This window comes from Acanthaster planci, linkage group LG09 (assembly GCF_054643075.1).
Source record: "Acanthaster planci isolate LZ-2023a linkage group LG09, COTS_SCS, whole genome shotgun sequence".
Taxonomy (NCBI): Eukaryota; Metazoa; Echinodermata; class Asteroidea; order Valvatida; family Acanthasteridae; genus Acanthaster; species Acanthaster planci.
In genome coordinates, this window is record NC_141785.1 from 12,749,824 (window position 1) to 12,769,082 (window position 19,259).

General features: G+C 41.6%; 2 protein-coding genes across 2 annotated transcripts; one reads left to right on the forward strand and one right to left on the reverse strand.

The window, feature by feature from the left end:
- Positions 1-1,305: 1,305 nt before the first annotated feature.
- Positions 1,306-10,793, reverse strand: LOC110987009 (TNF receptor-associated factor 4-like). The gene is made up of 8 exons (XM_022249386.2): positions 10,166-10,793; positions 6,813-6,861; positions 6,584-6,688; positions 5,669-5,908; positions 5,098-5,175; positions 4,600-4,728; positions 3,642-3,846; positions 1,306-2,950 (listed from the first exon to the last, which is right to left on the reverse strand). The coding sequence occupies exons 1-8, from the start codon at positions 10,423-10,425 to the stop codon at positions 2,622-2,624; spliced, it is 1,395 nt and encodes a 464-aa protein (XP_022105078.2). The 5' UTR covers positions 10,426-10,793; the 3' UTR covers positions 1,306-2,621.
- Positions 10,794-13,516: 2,723 nt separating this feature from the next.
- LOC110987049 (uncharacterized) lies at positions 13,517-18,092 on the forward strand. The gene is made up of 2 exons (XM_022249461.2): positions 13,517-14,220; positions 15,614-18,092. The coding sequence occupies exons 1-2, from the start codon at positions 13,757-13,759 to the stop codon at positions 16,410-16,412; spliced, it is 1,263 nt and encodes a 420-aa protein (XP_022105153.2). The 5' UTR covers positions 13,517-13,756; the 3' UTR covers positions 16,413-18,092.
- Positions 18,093-19,259: the final 1,167 nt, after the last annotated feature.

Genomic DNA, 19,259 nt, shown 5'->3' on the forward strand with positions numbered 1-19,259 from the left:
AATTACGCATAAATTCTCAGCACTAGTATCTCTTCCAGCACGAAAACCGTATAGGATATACGGTGTGATTTAAAAAAATTACGGGCAAAGTACCGGGACGGCGCACCTTGCTGTGCGCTGGGCTTGGATAGTCTTTGAGTGGATCTAGGAGTTTTTGCAGGGGGGGGGGTCAGGCCAGAGATTTTAGGCTCATTTTGAATTTTGTGCACAAGCGGAAACGATGGTGAATCATTACATGACATGCATTGTTTACATCTATATGTGCACTTACCTTTTTTCATTATTATTTTCCCCATTTTACATTTTTTTGGGTCTCAGAAGGGGGGGGGGGGTTCCGACCCCCTAACCCCCGGATCCGCGCGTAATGTAGTCGTATTCTGCTCGTGAACTTCCGTTGAAATCTTTCAGCGTGGACGACTTGACATTGGTAGATCATCGGCAAGCTGGGGACAATTTTACGAGGCAACTATCATCTCCGCGCACCGTGGATCGCATGATTGTAAAAGTCCCGTTACAAGCAACACATAGTTGGGCTTAAATTATTGCATATCAAGTTTTGTTTTAGATCAGCTCAGTGAATAGCTGTTAAAGTTTGTTTTTACATAGACTATCATCGTCGTCATCATTAGACATGATGGATCGTCATAATAATTTATCGTTTATTGATTGTGATTCACTAACGTCATCAACGTAGATGGTACTGGTGCATGCAGTTTGTTTCTGTAGCTCAGTGATGTAACACGAACAGGCGTCGGTGGCAGCTAACCTGTCGGTTTTTGTCCGTATGGATTTGCGCCCTCTACCATTATGTTAGTACAACGTTAGCTGCTCTGTTCAACGCCAAATCTCGCGCAGTAACGTTCGACTGCCGAATGGTGCCACACATAAAAAAGCAGTGGGAAACTAATTCGTTATTACGAATTACTAATTCGTCATAACGAATTAGTTTCCCGGTGTTTTTTTGTCTGTGGAACGATTGGGCTTTTGTAATAACGAACAGTATATACATGTATGTGGAGCAAAAATATTGCAAATCCCGTCTTGGGCCAAGACTACGGGTTGACATACTCGAAAGTGAAGCACGGTCACGTTTGTTTAGTTGTGTTTCTGGTGTGTGCACCGACGAGAGGTTGTTGGGTTCTCGGTCCAGGATACGGTTTGCCAAACTTGTTGTGTTGTCATTTCCAACAAACTGTTCTTGGGGCAGACTATAATTGAGGACATTATGTCACAATTTTCTCTTAATACAACAATTATCATAACAACTGTCCTACAGAAATAACGGAAACAAAATTTGTATGGTACTTCAGTTTATTAATTAATAACAAAAATGACATCAACCAGTAGCAGCTCATGTTACCACAATGGCTTGAAATGACATTTTAATGAGCAAGGAATTAAACCTGCATAAATAATTATTCTATAATATTTTGTTTCACCTTCTACCTGATTTAGAGAAGTATCAATCTTTACGGCAGTACCATATATATTGTACTTTCTACTTTTGATTTTAAAATACGGTACGAAGTATTTATACCAATAGGTATCTCCAAAAATATATTCTTTATATTTAATGGGATATCTAAGTCTAGACCCGTCAGCTGACAGGGACAAGGTTGTATTCGTTGACAAAGAAAATGCATGAGCAGAGGAGAAAAGGAACAAAGGATGACTTCAGAATAACCGAGGAACCTGGATGCTGCATCATTCAGTACGTGTATGACATAATTAACTGACTCAGCAAAATTAAACCGCGACGGCCATTGCAGTGTAGGGCCACACTGAAATTTCCTCATGTTGCCAGCAGATCAGAAAAGGAAGATTAACCAAAAATGATGAAGAAAACTTCATTTTATTTATGCACTTATGATCATGCATATCTGGTCAGTCTTATACCTTAAACACTAAACATAAAGTGCAGTGTGCACTTTTTTGGCACAGAACTATTTGACGCTTGGATTCACTGTTTTTGATGTTATGCCTCACGGCTATAATCATGAAGCCATGGACCCCAATTATACACAAATACGATTAGCTTTCAAAGTTAAATTTATGAGTGTATGTACAAAGGAAAATTTCGCCATTTTATCAATCAGAACTAATAATTTTTTGTTCACAACTATAAAAAACTGTTACAATACTCGATAATACGAATCTGCATGTTTACATCCGTATGGTACAAAATAATTTACATTTGGGGAAATATTTACTCAAATTAGTGGCACTTTTTCTTTGACAGCATTTATACAACTCTGCACAATAATAATTAATTCCTGAAGCTCCCCACCTTACGCGAATCGTCTGGCCTCACGTCCTACATTTCATCACGCAAGCCTGTATTCAACCCTCTCATATAAGTCTGTGTTCGAAAACGGACCGTCTTTTAGTGTACGAACTTTCTCAACAGTAACAGAGAAAACGAAGCCGTAGTTTAAAGCGGATTGTTTAAAGCATAAGCCACCGCTTCACGGATGCAGCTTAACAACTATGATGGACTTCGAGGGATTGCTGTGACGTGTAGTAGAAAAGATGCTCAGATCCCTTTGGCACCACTCACAACAGGTCAATGAAAATATAATATCGTTCCCCATCACTGGGTCTCTGGCCCCTGAAAAACAAAATCACAGGAGTATCATATCATTATAATCCACGTGGACCTTGATGAACATGGTGTCGTCTCTGATGTAGTCCAGCGTCTTGAGCGTGTTCAAAGGCACGAACTTCTGTGTGCCAAAGCTGGCGTTGCGCTCCCCCAAGGGCCGGCCGAGGAACGGTTTATTCTCCTTGCAGGGGTTGGGCTTGATGGTGTAGGAGATATTCCTCCTGGCCGAGGGATCCTGGCACTGGTCGATCAAGGTGAAGGTGATGCGATGAGAGAAGGGAAAAGGCAGCAGCGCGTCGTATTCGCCCTTGCAGATGCACACGAAGACGGACATGAAGTGGCCTTTGGCTGTCGAGAAGACAAGAACCAAATAATGGGCTGTAAGTATGTGCAATTAAATCCAAATTAATAATGCTTGAGGCAATTTAAGGATCGCACATGCTCAGTCAGTCAACACAGTTTGGTTCCATAATGGAGAAAGGGATCATTGAAACGGCTGAAAGCCAACTGGGGTATGAGGATACGGAAAAGAACGTCGGAGGAGGCTCTTTGACGGTTGAGATCCAGCGCATCGGAAAAGACCAAAACTCATTTTATAGGGCTTGAAAAGCGGCACAAGTATGACTATGGGCCTGACCATTTATACAGGGTGTCTAAAAAAAGAAGTGAAACCGAAATTAATTAAGTTGTTTCTTGAATGTGGCCAATTATTTTCGTTACACATGACTGAGCACGAACCTATTTCTGACTTGGCCCATTGAACCACTTCGTGCTCAGTCATCTGTGACAGAAATTTGGATTTCTTGCTGTCGTATGACAGAGAACGTCATAATGAATCAGATGATGGTTACCGTTTACAAAAGTAATGAGTCACATTCAACAAACAAACATATCTCGGTTTCCCTTGTTTTTAAAAGACACCCTGTATATACTTGATGGCTGTTTTGTATTTATTGTGAGGCAGTAACAAATCCTCATAACTCACTGTACAACTGGTGATTTCCGTTCAAACACATTCAATAATTCATACCAAAATTACCTTTGCCGTCGCCATTTAGGCATGCGGACACAGCCATCTTGTAACCATGGCGACTGGTCAGGAATGGCGGGCTGAAAATAGTGACTTTCTTGTTGGTCTTGGCCTCCTGCACCCTCTCCGCGTACCGGTCAATCTTCCAGACCAGCTGAGAGCCATACAGCATCTCGAGGTCGCGAACTTTCTGCACGCAGCTGCCTAACGAATCCTGGAAGAGCGAAGTTCGGAGAATCAGCACTGTGAAATATAGTCGATAAACGTAAAATATGCCTTCCTATGCACGGCATGCAAATAATTATCGAAAACGGAACAAAAATATCACTACAGTCGTCATGCATTATCATGTCATGCACGCTTTTTTTGTGCCCGCCAGTGATACCTTGAAACCAATTTAATTTGAGTATGCCATGCTTACGAGCGGAGAGTACCAGTGTTACACACTGACAAACTGAGGGGTTGATTCAATGACTACGACAAAACTATTTCGTTCTAGAAATATCTATCCAGGTTTTCATAGCATGAACACATTTGCTCAAAAGCAGCGTATCCAGCTTTTGGTGCGTGTGTGGGTGGGTGAAGGTGTGGGGGGTGCACATTCAAAAGCGAATGCGGCTTCGGGCTCATTTATCGTGACATTGGGGGAGAGAAAAAAATCGAAAGCCTTGATCACGGCCCCGACGTCCATGGTTTTATTTGCTGGTGTTGTTTTCTTAGGGTCTTCGAGCTAATATTTGATAAATAAATATACCGATTACTTTCTTTCCAACTCACCTGTGAAGTATCATTTGTAAAAAAAAAAGTCACGGGGGTAAGTTGCCCTCCTGCCCACCGGACACCCAACTGTTGCTCAAGTTACAACTTAATGTTGAAGGGCGCACCGTGAATGGTTGATCATGAACGTGTAAGGTGTCAAACTTATAACAGGAACTTCTATTGTAAAATGTTTCAAATCGATATTTGCCTTGTGATCGAGAAGCATAGCTTGGTGTTTTTCCAGCAGAGTGGTGTGTTTGAGCATCGTCTCACCGACATACGTCAGATGCTCCACTGGCTCGTCTTGGACGTGTTTCTGCATCTTCTGTCGCTCACACTGAAGAAGTACACGGAATGGATATCATTCTATAATGCAGCACTCCATCCATGTCATAATACCATCGATATTCTTATCAGGGACGTTACAATATATATTGAAAAAAATGCATATAGCCCCTGACCTAGTCCCAGGTACAGACTTGTCCATTATCATAAATCATGTTGCATCAACGCTGAAAAATAGAAGCATCAATCCGTCATCCATGGAGATGGTAACACTGGCATGAAAGTGCTGAATAAAAATTAAGAGGGTGTTAAATCAACTGTGCGGTTTTCACAGTGAAGAATTCCTAGGGGCGTTTGAATGTGCAAAGAAGTTGTCAGGGGTTGAATTCTTATCGTTCATTTTTTTATCACAATGAATTACCTTATAGTCACATCCCATGTCCTTGAAGGGACACTGTATCTTGGCCTTAGGGCAGTCTGAATCCACGTGATCCTTGACCTGAGGAAAAGAAAATCGAATTAATTTTTCCGTTTGAGATTTTGTCTTTTTAGTCTAGTTATGCCTGGGTCCGTTATATTTCACATCAATTTGTTTGAATTTTTGTATTTCCGTTGGAAAGAGTTCCATCATACGGACAATAATTTTCACTTAAAATGTTATAACAGTCCTCAAAAAGTGATAACATGTCTTAAAAGTGATTTTTAGCTCGGAAAATTCCCAAGCACTTAGGAAATACTTGTTTTTTTTCCCAGCAAGTCTCATAAAGGTTTGTGCACAGGGGCATCAAATGTTGTCCGTAAAATGGAACTCTCTCTTTTCCGCTTTGTCCATTTTCCATTTTTTAAAGTGTAATATCATCGTGCTGTGTTAAGATAAAATTTTACCTTTCTCCTTTCAGTGCACGTTAGCTATGCGTCTTGAAACCATTTTTGTTTAAATGCTTCGTCTTTTACAGGTAATGGGTTAAATTAAACCTCCATTTGACCCCCACCTTTTCACGGGGAATGTCGGTCAGCTTGCAGCCGTTCGGGCAGGGCACGGGAAACTTCTTGCAGGCGTTCATGTGGGCAATCTCGTCCTTGTAGAATATCTTCTTGTCGCAAAACTCGCACATGATCATCCTCTTGGTGCAGTCTTCGTTGATGTGGGCCTCGAGGAATCGCTTCTCGAAGTGGGCTCCGCATGCGTTGGGGCAATCCACTTCGTTGTACATGCACTGCTGGAAATGAGTCTAGAAGAAAAGGGAAAAGGTTCATTAATTAACTGATAGCAATATTCAACTGAAGATGAGCCACATCTTGACTAAAACCTTAGGTCCAAAATAATTTCCATTTGGTAACTTTTGATGAGCTGATATTCAAGCTTATTATCGTGGGGATTTCAGCTCCAAATTGGGGAAAGTTTAAATTGTTCAAAGAAGACGGGCGTTTTTTCATAATGAAGTTGGAATTAGGTCACTTGTAAGTTGTAACTGGTTAGGGCAGGAGATTTGTGATGATCCGACATGGACTAATTGTAATGGATACCACCACAAGAGTTCATTAGTGAGCAATTTTAGCGCATAATGTCGCTTCACTAAAACAGGAAGTTCGCACACCAAATAATACAACAATACAGGCGTTTCACAATAGTGCGTCTCCAAGAGCTGGCAACGCGTTGGCCAATCACAATGTTTGTTCACCTAATACGCTTTTGGAAAGGGTCGACAAATTTCGAGTTGTGCTTGGCCAACGCGTTGCAAACTCTAACTGGAGGCACACTATTGTGAATCGCCCGTATTGTTGCATCCATTTTGTTTCCATTACAAATATTCTCCGTCATTTTTATTCCCTCTATTTGATTTCAAACCTAAGAATTGGGAACTTGTCGAACGTAAATTCCATCGGGTATGTGCTTCGTGTTTCACCTTGTTGTCGTTGAGGACTCCAGTCCATCCACAGCCCCTGCCATGGTTTGGGCATTTCACCTCCAGCTCGCCGATTTCTCGCCCAAACGCCGTGTCCACATAGACCTAAACGTACCAAAAGTACAGCCATAATACAGCTGAGACAGGGAGTTCACAAAATTTTGACTTAACGGCTGTTAGCACAAATGTTTAAATTACAGGGAGGGGGGCTTGTGTAATTATGACTTACACTGTCTCTGGACACTGGCGCTTGGTCTAATGGGCATCGAGGGGCAACCCTGTAAAAGAAAGAGTACGGGCTTTAGGTGTGCTGTCCAGGCAGCAGTGGAGCAATTGAATCCATCACAAGTCCTCACAAGTCCATCACAGGTCCAAGACAAGTCATCCAGTGGTATTAAACCAATTTACAAGCTAATCAAAAGAACTGCGACAAAAGCATTCCGTTGTCAGTTCTCACCCCGTCACTAAAACTGTTCTTGTGAAAAACAATTCGGGACTTGCAATCAACTACACTGTTGCTGTCCAGCATGAAATCGTCTCAAGTGATGGCAAGAGAGATACGTAAAACCAACAGGGAAAAGGACTAACTGAAAATAAGACTTAACATTATCTAAAGGGTCCCTGATAACGAAATAATATAGATTTTACAAAATTTATGTTTTGAACTTCTTTTTAATACAGGATTTCCTCATGCTTTTTCATTTCATTCTACTAGTATTTTGCAGAATTTGCTTCACAATGTACAATAAAAATTTAGGGGCATTTAAAAGAAATCGTAACAAACATGCCCAAATCTGCAGCAACTTCGATGGGATGTCAGGTCAGGCATAAACACAAACCAAAGTCTAGAAGTTTTCCGTATATACCCAAATTCATTGAAATCATTTATGCGTTTTCTCCTCGCAAATTACTGGATCAACAATGATACATTCGACTCTTGCATCACCTTGGCCAAATCCTGGAAATGTTCAGAATTTTACAAGCTATAAACAGCCGTAACACCGAATATTAACATTACATGCTTCGTTCACTGGAGGACTTAAATTAATTTGTTTAAAAACCTGATACGGTCCAAACAACCTGGTATAACGATGACTGACAACAAAAAAATAGATGGGTTACAAAACTACGTGTCAGGGATTGTATCCAAACAGTTCCATTGCTCCTTATTGTCTCATAAAGTGTCCCTTCAATTTGCCGTTTGCCGGCAACAGTCATTGTAAGTAATAAATAATATATGGTGACTGTTCATTGTCATGTACACGTGTTCTCAGCATTTCTTGCACATGAATTTAAAAAATAGTTGCTTTGGTGTACATTACTGTTCTGTCAAAACCAGAAAAAACTGTTTATTCATAAAAATGCACAATTCGTTTTAGTTCTTTGAGTGGAAAACATTAACTGCGGTAATTTTTCGTTTCCCCAGAAGTCAAGATCTGACGTTGGTCAGCTGTACGGAACAAAATGTTCATTATGTTGACGATTTCCAAAAACTGGGACCTTGAACGTGCTAACGGGAAAGTTGCCATGACAACGTGTTAACAATTCTCCACGCCTTCACGAAGCCTATGATCTTGACACAATCGCTTCGCTAATCATTATACGATGTAATTATCATTATGATGCCCCGCAATAAATGGACTGCGCAGTGACCTTCCTAATGGTTGTACCATCTTGGAAATTTACCATGCAAGGTTGGGTTGGCCACTCCTACTTTAAAAACATTTTAAACAGCTTCATCAGTGCTGTCAGTTTTGGGAATACTTCAAATCAAAATTCAAATTGAGTTCTTTGCTCATTAACGCCCACGCCACCGATGTGAAACTGATACACTGAGCTATCCGCACATGCTTAAAATCGCTTTAATCTGTTCCTGTATAATTTAATCAGATCCATACCCAACTCTGTCGTTCATAGCAAATTTAACAATGTCTCTTAAAGGTTACCAATCAAATTTCCATCACGGGTGCACGTACAGAGGTTTAAAAGAGTCATCCGACTTTCTGAAATCTTGACATATTTTTAAGTCGGGATGACAACACATCAGGGCTAAGATGTCGACATGGTGAGATAATACATCAAAGATGAAAAATCTTGAAAGCAGGCAGTCAAAATCCTGTGATTATCTAGGGCAGGATGACGACATGCTGAAAGTGAGATGGCGACACCCTGAGATTATACATTACTACACTTGACAATACTCAGGAAGTGTAAGTGATGAATTATACCCTAGAATGTTAACAATACACTTAGGGTGTCTTCGTTCTGTGATAAGTTACCTAACGACTCTGAATTAAACGTTATCGTGTAGGAGGTCGTCATCTTATTTTCAGGATGCCACAATCCTGTGATAAAGTTTCTCATAATGTCACATCCTGCTTACAGGATGATATCATCTTGTGATAGATTATTCAAATATCTAAATCTTGCCTTGCTATTATGTCGTTATCCTGAAATAAATTATGTCAGGATCAGGACAAATCGGGTGGCACATCTAAAGCTATACGACACATCACGATGACGTCCCAACTCTAATTCGTAAGGTAAATAGACTAGAATAACGTATCCCGGAGTTTTGTCATGTTAAAGTCCAGCTAGGATTGCATGTTAATATCAACTACTGTCTTTTGAGCAATTTGGTTCATTTATGTTCCACAGGTACTGTTTAACAGGTTTTCTAGTTGCGTGAAAATACGAAAAAAATTAAACCGACATCGTTGTCAAACAAGTTGAAATTATACCTAACGTTGGCCAAAACACCAACTGCATAAATTACTGATCATTTCCAAAAGTCTGATCATTTGATCCGAATTAAGAATACATTCTTATCATAGAAATTAAAGATAACGTTGTCAGTCTGAATTACATTAAAAGACATAATTATATTACAAGAGATAATGCAATGTACGTAACTGGCAGAAGATAAAATACGACAATGCCGAAATGCAGTTTGCGAATAAAAATGACTATAGAAGGAATGTTGGGGCGTTTGTCAGTCTTAACGAAAACGAAGATAACATTGGCTTATCATAGCTCTAATTCAGGAGCAGAGCCGAAGGGGCTGAAGCCTTTACGCCCCTAAGTTAGTCACTTAGGCCCACCCTAACACACTGCCCAAACTGCGGTGCCAACAGTGGACATCCATGCTGGACGTTAGTCCGGTGTTACATTGAAGTGGTTAATTTAACACAAAATGTTTTGACCGTACCTGTGACAATTGCGGTTCCAGAGTCAGCAGAATAATGATTGGTGTTTTTGTTTGTTTCATTGGGCTTTTGTAAGGCCTTTTCCATTTAATTTCTTCCGCTGGACCATTATCCCCGTGATGAAAACCACGGTGTAATGGCGCAACCTCATTTCCCATGGAGATTCCCTGATAAGCTTTCCCATTTTGGACACAAAAAAATGTTGTTTTAAATGGCTGCCTTTGAAACAATAGTTGTATTAAAAAAATAAAAAAAAACTTAAAAGCATCCAAAGTATTAGAGTGGTATAGGTACAAACAAAAGCTTTCGTTGGAAAATAGGAGGGGAACTTTGAGTAAAAATGATTCAGACGAAAGGAGAAACAGTTTCTTCCTACCGTAAAAGACTTGGCAGGCACGAAGTGCAGCAGCGATGACCACATTCCTCGAACTGCACCGGATATCGCAGCACTTGGTTGCAGAACACGCACTCGTACTTGGGGTTCAGTTGCTCCACGAATACCACCTCGGTGTCCCCCATCTTGAGGTTCTTGTCCGATCCCTCGCTGCTGTTACTCGACCTGAGGGAGGCCCCGGACCCCTTCCGAGGGGGGATCACATCCCCCAGGGAATCAGAGTCTGTCATGGGTTCCGGCATGGTGGGGGTGCGGACGCTTGGGTGGAGTTCTTCCGTGGAATTCCTTGGCGACAAAGTGAGTAAAATCGACGGACTCGGGCAAGGAAAGGATGAACACCGTCGAGATGATACAGCGGATTTATTGGTCTCCTGCTGCCTTTGTGTCGGGACACAATTATTTCTTGCTTCCACCGAGGATAGATCCTTGTTTAAAGCTTTAATCGATACGAAAACTGCTCTCGCACTCTCGCAATCGATATTCCAATACGGTCCTTATAGCAACTGCACTGTTGTGAAATTTAATATACAGATAGAACCGTCTATAGCTGCATGCTGGCGGTCGCAACAGGCTGACAGAGTCACCGAGTGTAAGCCCACATCACAGCAGTTTGGATATGATTTTATGTGCCTACGGAGCTCACGCGCACACCCTTCACTTTGTTCATGCACTTGATTCATTACATTGGTTCAGTGTGAAATTGGATGGAGCTCACCGGGCTCTGTACCGGATACAGCGCAGTCGATCATGAATATTAAATCAAACTCATCTTTCTGTCATTGAGCCGCGGACACGCATTTCGTTGTAATGTAGAGCGAGCGAGGATCCATACTGTCTCTTGAAATATTCACTAGACCTTAATGGCACGAACCGAGGGGAGAGGAATATTTTGGTGTTGAATAATTAAAGCGCAATTTCGGGCTATAATTTTTCTGGTGCGTGTAATGAAGACTGCATGCTCCAGGCGTGGTCAAGCGCACGCTCGGTACCCTAAAGTGCATTATTTAGTTCCCTAAGGAGGTTTCGACTAAAATGATTATAATTACCTTATAACTGGAACTTAATGTTGAAATAATGAATATATTTTCAAACAACAAACGCTTGCCAGAATTGCATATGGTTGGTCGTTCACACCGATGCAGCATTATGGCTGAGAGGGTTCACGTTTGTGTTAATATCACTTCCCTCGTAATGTATTTTTCCTGGCAAAAACAAAAGTCAATTATATAACAATTATTGCTTGCCCAACACCCAGATGCAGGGAGGATGTAAACAACTGCCAGCCTCAAATCCTCTCAAACGGGCCCAACGTGTAAATCCAACTTGATAGGCCTCTTTTGACCATTTCTGCTTTCCAGTTCCATTCTCAACAGAATTATTCTTACTTTTGCTGCGACATAAGTAAGTTAAAGTCTGTAAGAAAAATCTGTGGAACAATGACCAGACAGACGAAAAATTCGAAAAGTGGAACAAAATACGGAAACAAAATTTCGCTCTTCATTTCGTATTTAGTTACCAATAGCAACGGAGCGCGTGCAGTTAATAATACGTGGCAGACGTGTTACATGTAATGCTGAAGGGCAGAACGAAGAATGGGTTGCCTTATGGCATCTTTATGAAAAGCTACACCAGATAATAAAAATTTCAGTGTCATTTTCATCAATGAAAAATGGGCGAATTAAGTCTGCTTCAGTGAAGTCCCCTAATTTTTCAAGTGCGTATTGTTCTGGTCTGCACATCCAATTCTTTGAATTGATTCATACTGATACGAATGTGCGTGCATGCCAATTTCGATATGGTGTCAGTGACATAACTACAAGAGGGAGCATGGCGTTGTGCACTGTGGCTCCCAGCTAGAGGTCTGTACCAACTGTGTGTTCCCCGCTCAGAAATTAGAGAAGGAAACCGTAGTACACCTTAGTCTGTGTTTAAAAAACTGTGACCGTCGAACCCACTGAGTGCCCCTCTCCAGAAAACAAAGTTCCCCGAAGCGCCCCCTGCAAAATGTGTCCCAGTTACGCCGCTGCATGGTGTGCAAAGATAGAATTGAATCCCAAATTATTACAGGTATAGTAAACATGTATCTGGAATTCTTATTCTATCCAGTAAATGCAGCAAAAGCTGTAAAAACGTTAATCTGGAGGATGAGAATTTGAGGTAATACATTGCTCAGTAATTTTATTGAATGAATCACTAAACTCGCCTTAAGTCTTATTCTTGTTCCAAAATGCTCTACGGGGCCAGTGCTTTCGGCAGGTTCTTTTTTCGTTTAAATTGGAAGGAAAGAATCTTGTGACCACCGTCCTTTATATTTTACTATAGTTCCGTCTGGAGTGTTGTTTTAATTAACTTTGTCCTGCTATGTTACTGTAATCATTTGACTTGATTTTTGTTTAAAATTTACTGTTTTTCTGATCGAACATCAGAAAAAAGGAAAATGTCTCACTTTTTCAAGCGCAGAGCCGCGGCCTCTGCGAGTCACAGGCATTGCCTTACTGTTTGACAGGGTAGGAACACCCAACCCCAGTATGAAGCTAAAACGTCCTTTCGAGAAGTTACAGCTCAAAAATCCCACTGTGTTTATGTATGTGTAATCATTCACCGTTTCTGGTATGTATGTTTATGTTTTCATAAAGCACTCGCTTTGAAAGACGAGGTTGCATGCCGAAGGCTAAAAATAATTTCCGAAAGAGGGCGTTCTTTACATTCGTGAAAATTATTAGGGCTGAAAACGACAATAACAACAAAAAAATAGTTCCTGAGACGAGAAGAGCCAAAGTAAGACAAATAGAACGTATTTGCATTCACCCCAAAAGTTCTAAAATAAAAATTCACTTTTTATTCTGAATCACGGAAGAAATATGATGTTATGAACAATAGACAATGACGAACGGCTGCGACCCAAATGCTAAGGTTTCTTCCTAATCCTTCGAAGGTCAAAGTGCACATGCAGGGACCAAGGAATGCGGCTACAGCATTCACGTGGCCTTTTGACTGTCAGGCCAGGGTAACGGGCATGTACACGTTACGAGTACTACTTTGAAAGCTCATGGTCTCTTCGTGGAGGTCTCTCGATACATGGTTTTAACTACACGTTCAGAGTGTCACAGAAAATCTGGTCTTTTCTAAATTGATGTTACGGGTTGTTGAACAAGTGTACTCATAATAAAGTCGCTGTTGATGAGTGTTGCATACAACAGGAAACGTTGCCATGGTAATGAGATAAATTTAGCTGACAGGTGCAACTGTCTAGGGACTTTACACTTCGCAATCGCCTTCTACATCTATATAACGAGGAGCATCGTTTGGCGCCCGTCGGCACTGAAAAGAAAACTGGGATGGAATGGCTAAGGTGTGTATGTTAGAAGCATGCAATAGTTAATAGCAGCTGTGGAGGTGTTCAAACAGTGGGCTTCCCACTGAAAAGAGTTTCCGGAATCGGCTCTGTGGAACGTGTCAACAGTAGTCAAAGATTGGAGATGTCCTTAGGCTGAAGAAGCATTAGAATTCCTTCCTCTATGGTCGTACTGACTATTGTGTCGTGGTTGTTTCTCACTGTAGTGATGTTGTCAAATGGTATATAAGATGACAGTGAGAGGACAGCGCACTGAGGATTCTCCTACCTGCAACTACGAATGCACAAGCAAAGCATCTTCCTCACTCCTAAAGCTCTCCACAGATCTGCCTTGCATTTGCGATAGGGGTGCGCATCCCCGCGACGATGGACATCTCACTGGATGGGGGAGCGTTGCTGGTCCTAAGACGAAACACAGGGGGGTGGGTGCGTCTCGGATTCCGCGGAAACCATTTCCCTCTCGGCTGTACGAGGCTACCGCTTCAGACAGCCGATCCAACGAGTTTGTCTTCAGACATTACCAGAACGTTGGACTGTACATGGAACAGTACCGACGGGATCATACTGTCATGGATACGGGGCGGACCCTGCGGCAGACAGCGGAGGATAGGGTCATCTTGATCACACCAAGTAGGCCTATATCGACTCCAGGATCTGACCATCTTCGTCTACCATCGGTTCGGTAGGTTATGTCCCTTGGATCGCTCCTCAAGAATCTTGAAGTCACCAATAACAAAACCTTGGAGTCACCTGTGTTGTACGCGAAACTTTCAATTTCTTGGTTTTGGGGCGGGAGAGGCGCGGGTACACCGGGGACGGGGGCTATCATTACAGGTGCCTGTAGTTAAATGGGTTAAATTTTAAGTGCTTCAGCCCTTAGTCCAGTAGGAAGGGCGAGCTGCTGAACGTATAAACGCGCAATCGCCATTTCCCTTCATATGTGTCTTTTATTCGTTCAGTTGGCTGAATATACTTCACACTCTTTTCATGCGACTAAAAATAACACCTCGTTTTCGGTTGCAAAAATCTTATCAATGTACAGCCAAACTAAATTACGCAACACTATACATGTATATATTCAAGATAATTGACAACGGGAGGTCACGACACGCGTTTGTGTTTCATATCATGTCTTTCTAAGTATTTTAGTGATACATGAAATTATTATTTTCATGTTATAAATGCTACTTTTTGAGCCGTGTTCAAGGTACACAGTAGGCATATGGTACACAAGGCCATACGGCTGCAAAAACCAATTATGTTGTGTGAAGCGTACGGCCGGCAAAGCGCGAATCTGAGGAGTTCATTAATCTCTGCCAGATTGATATGTTATAGCGAAAGATTATCAACCATAGGCATAGGAACTAATAACATTCCACGCATGCTGTTTCGTGGCGCAGCCGATCAAAGCACATTACACGGCATTTCTGTGTTGAAATACATCAAGCTGTTGGAATCCAGTACAAGTGATAACACGTTATCTCATCTGAAGCACCCATCAACTATGAAACGCATACAACAATGAAGGTGCACCGCAAACAGTATACCATGTAAATACCAAGGACTACTTGGCCGTAACATTACTAGACCATTTGCGCAATGAGATTACAGAACAGAACAGCAAAACAGAATTGGAGAGCAGATTTTCTTTATTGAATTGGGGTCGAATATTAAGGGGCCTTTACGTTTATTTGGCAGTTCGAAGTTCAAGAATGCCTGTGACCATATTAATGGACGCTGACCATGATGCACTCCAAAATGGTCCTCGCATTTCGCTGAGCCCACCCAAATTCCTGTCGCGGCTGTAAATCAGAAGGAAAATGTGACATCCGACTAAATTAAATGGAACTGAAAATTACACGCAACAAAATATAACAGTATATATCTTTGGGGAGGATGTCAGCAGGAGTAAACCGGGCGCTCTGAATTCCAAAATAATAGCTCATTCTTGGCAGCGAATTGATTGCTCAAAAAAAAAGACTGCCTTGAAAAAGTCAATGTCGTTGTATTATGTTTTACGTATGTCTGTTATTGTGGCTGCAGAGAAAAAGTATGGCCTCCACATTTTTTTTCAGAGGTAACCGTTCTATGGTGTCACCAACTGCAATCACCATAAAAGAACACAGAGTCGACAACAGACGCCGGGTGCTTTGTGAAGACACCTCACGAGGAAGCTCACGAGAGACGCACAGTACTGTGTGGCCACAATGTGACCTGCCGAAACCAAGTAGCAGCACTCCAATCTTTAAAAGCAAAGGAAACAGGAAACGCCAAGGTCGGCGCAAACTGGGTAACTTGGGGGCTGAGGCTGTCAAATCCAAACTCATTGACTCCTACACAGGAGGGACGTTTGTAAACATAGTTGGTGAGTTACGGGCCGAGGTGGTCGGCAGCCATCTTAAAAGCACCGGTCGAAAGAGAAGCAACCTCCGAATGAACTCTTTGGGTAACACAGCCTCCTCTGCTGACAGAGGGATGAACGCGAGGACGTATGAAACTTGGGATCACATTTGGCAAGAGAATTTCGACCACTCTGCGGAGCGAACCTCTATAGGAAGTTTTAACACTAAGGGCAAAGCCAATACAAAACCAGGCCACCTCCAAAACAAACCACCAAGGCACACTCAAAACAGATGTGACATCTGTCCAGATTTTGCCTTGGAACCAGGAAAAATGGCTTTGACAAATTACTACTTGGGTAGCCGTAATTTTTTCCAAGTAAACTCTGTCGTCGGTAATAATAATCGTCATGTGGTAACTAAAACCCGTCCACCCATAAGTTACCAGCGCAGGGCCCCACCCCTCTCAAGGGACACTGTCGTTGTCGGTACGGGTTCACCGTTCAAGACAGAACAACGTTATTCGGACAAGTAGATTTTCAGAGAGTTACATGTAGTGCATTTCATCATCTTTTTAAACCATGTTATCATCGTTGATTTGAAACAGGCTTTAGCTTGAGTACTTGCTTCTTGTCGCATTGTGTGTTACCGTCATAACAGCATTCAAACCACTTTGTCACGACACCCCATTCGGAAAGTATCGATCAGTCTGAAGAATGTTCAGTTGACTGTTCATTCTTGAAAAACGGACGCTCAAAATTGTTTTGATAGACACAAATCGCAGTTCATACTACACTCAATCACGTCGAGTAGAATGAGAAACCAACACTCTTTAGTACACCGTTTTAGACGATACGGGTTGACATTTTTTTTTTAATAATTCGATTTGCCGCGCTGATATTTTCTGTTTTATGTTCAGGTTTTCATTTTAAATGGCACACTTCTTTCATTTTACTTATACTTTTAATGTGTCACTCTTGTTTCTTTTTATACATGCTCCTTCCATTTTATTTCATCATTTTTGACATTTTTACTCATTTAAAAGTAAATTGTTAAGTATAGTATTTTTTTAATTATTATTTTGTCTGTGTATTCGTAATGCGCATTTTGCCAACTTCCTCTGTAACTAAAATAAAAGTTTTTGAAATAACGATAAGATGACAAGTTTGTATGACTATATACTAACATATCAATCTTGCAGAAGCTCACCTATCAACACTTCATATATGATATTCCAAATGTATGTGTTTTTGAAACGAAATAATTTCCTACGGTGACTGAGGGATATCTATGAGTAATCCCAAAGGTGTAAATGTGGTCACGCCTTCAAGGATGGTAACCTGTGGTTTCCAAATCAGCCTCTCACCAAACGTGCTTGTTGGTGGTGTAAAGAGACCCCATACAAGCATATTGATAGCATTTGACAACTTGAAGATTGATGTACATGTAGCTTGGACTTGCGAGATACATGCTGTGAGCGGTATGCATCCTATACGATCCATACGATGCACCATATGGGATTTCCAAGGGGGGTGCAGTAGGCACAATAGCCTTAGGGTATACTGCTTGCGCATCACATGGGGGGGGGTTCCACCTTTACCGTATATTGTGCAGGGTATATATCTACCGGACCCGTGACTTCATGGAAACGCCTGTTCCGCGCATGTTAACTTAAAGAAAAACAAAAAGTTGCACCCTGGCAATTGTACAGTAACGGCTTGGGCTATCGGAGTAAAGCTTCAGTCTATTCAGCCAACGCTGGACAATAAATGGATGGAATTCATGACTCAAATCATTAGTAAAAAACGTTTTGTTCTCTTGGTCAACAGACAATAATGAAAAGTGGTTTAGGACTGATAAACACTGAAAAAGTGGGGATTCTTTGTTTCAAATAGGCTCAGACGCTTTGCGTCTTCGCCCATTCGAATAAAAGAATTTCCACTTTTTTGTCGCTTCTCCTCAACTGAAAACTCAAATTTATGGTTATTGCTAGATGGTAATGGTGAAGGGAATGCAACCAGCCCTTTATTTGTGCAGGGACGTTAGTTGTCTTGATTGTTAGAGTAAGTCAAAACTTGGGCCAATTATGTTACTTACATAGAGCTGCACCTACGGGTTTCGACTGAAATTCACAGGCAAAGCACAACTAACGATTATCAAGTCAAGGTTAACATAGTATTTTTCTGAATAATAAAGGATTTGAACCCTTTGAAAACGGAGAAAATTTACCAGTGTTTTAAGACAGTGCCTCTGCGCTTCCGCCAATTAGGGAAAAATTGAAAAATCTGTCGTTTCTTGCAGTGGGTAGACAGTGCATCAGCTGACCGAGAGAAAACACCTGTTTCAATATGGTGAAGGGTGCAACTGTGTGCGAGTGCCCATGTGTGAGACAATTTGACAGCAAATCTTGTAGCTGTCCAAGAGAGAAGCCGAGGAGGGAAATGGGGGCCTTCCTCCCCCAAAAGAGCTACCGTTTTTGACTTTATGGGTTTTGTTTTGAAAAGAAAGTGACTGAAATGAAGGGTTATTTGGTCTTCATGTATTTCATTTAAAGCACCAAAATGTAGTCTCAACCCTCAGAAAGGCCATGGTTATAATAAAAGAAATTTCAAAGTTTTGCCCCAACGATTCTGGATCTGCCCTTGCAACCGTCACGACACAATCTTAATGCATGCATGTTTCGAGACCAGTGCACGTGAAATTCGGAAGCTGGGAACCCCGTGTGCACACAGCTGACAACCCAAACTACAGATTTATAGGGCCTAATAAGGTTGTGATGTCAGGATTTGCCATTGAGGATACCCGAAGGGCACTGATAGCGCTGGGGCATCCGTAGTAGATATCGCCACCGATCGGAGCTTTTATTCTTCTAGATTCTGCTATCAATGTCCTCTGTGGTATATTTTGTTTCAGATGCACATGCCAGTGACCGCCCTCCGCGATGAAACTAGACATATCCATGCTATTCAGTCCTCATTCATTCTTTAAAAAGGTTTGAAAGTCGAACAAATTGGAAGCGATTCTACAGCCCAATAATTTATTGGGTCGGACAAAGCTCAATGGACTCCGGAATGAATACAAGTGATTTTCCCATACAATGTCAATGTTCTTCCTTTTCTTGTGTGTGACTAAGTCCTTACACCTCCATGGTACGGAGGCCAGGGCAATGCCGACGGCAGTATTCGTAACTGATTGACCAACTGATTGGATGGGTTGATTGGTTTTTCATTCATTCTTCACTTACCGAATCTTACACGAAGATTCCAATTAATGTGGTGGCGCTATTGCAGTATCTGCTCGATGCTGCAAGTGTTCGAGCTTCACTTGTTGGTACGGGTACGGGTACCAGACTTGCCCCAACACACATTTCGTACTAGGAATT

Excerpts from the sequence above, each read along its gene's own strand:
- LOC110987049 (XM_022249461.2), top strand. The coding sequence starts at position 13,757 with ATGGTATATAAGATGACAGTGAGAGGACAGCGCACTGAGGATTCTCCT. Across the intron at positions 14,221-15,613 it reads CTTCGTCTACCATCGGTTCG|AGGTAACCGTTCTATGGTGT; the intron begins GTAGGTTATGTC and ends ATTTTTTTTCAG.
- LOC110987009 (XM_022249386.2), bottom strand. The coding sequence starts at position 10,425 with ATGCCGGAACCCATGACAGACTCTGATTCCCTGGGGGATGTGATCCCC. Across the intron at positions 5,176-5,668 it reads CCGACATTCCCCGTGAAAAG|GTCAAGGATCACGTGGATTC; the intron begins GTGGGGGTCAAA and ends TCTTTTCCTCAG. Across the intron at positions 3,847-4,599 it reads CTATGCTTCTCGATCACAAG|GATTCGTTAGGCAGCTGCGT; the intron begins GCAAATATCGAT and ends TCGCTCTTCCAG.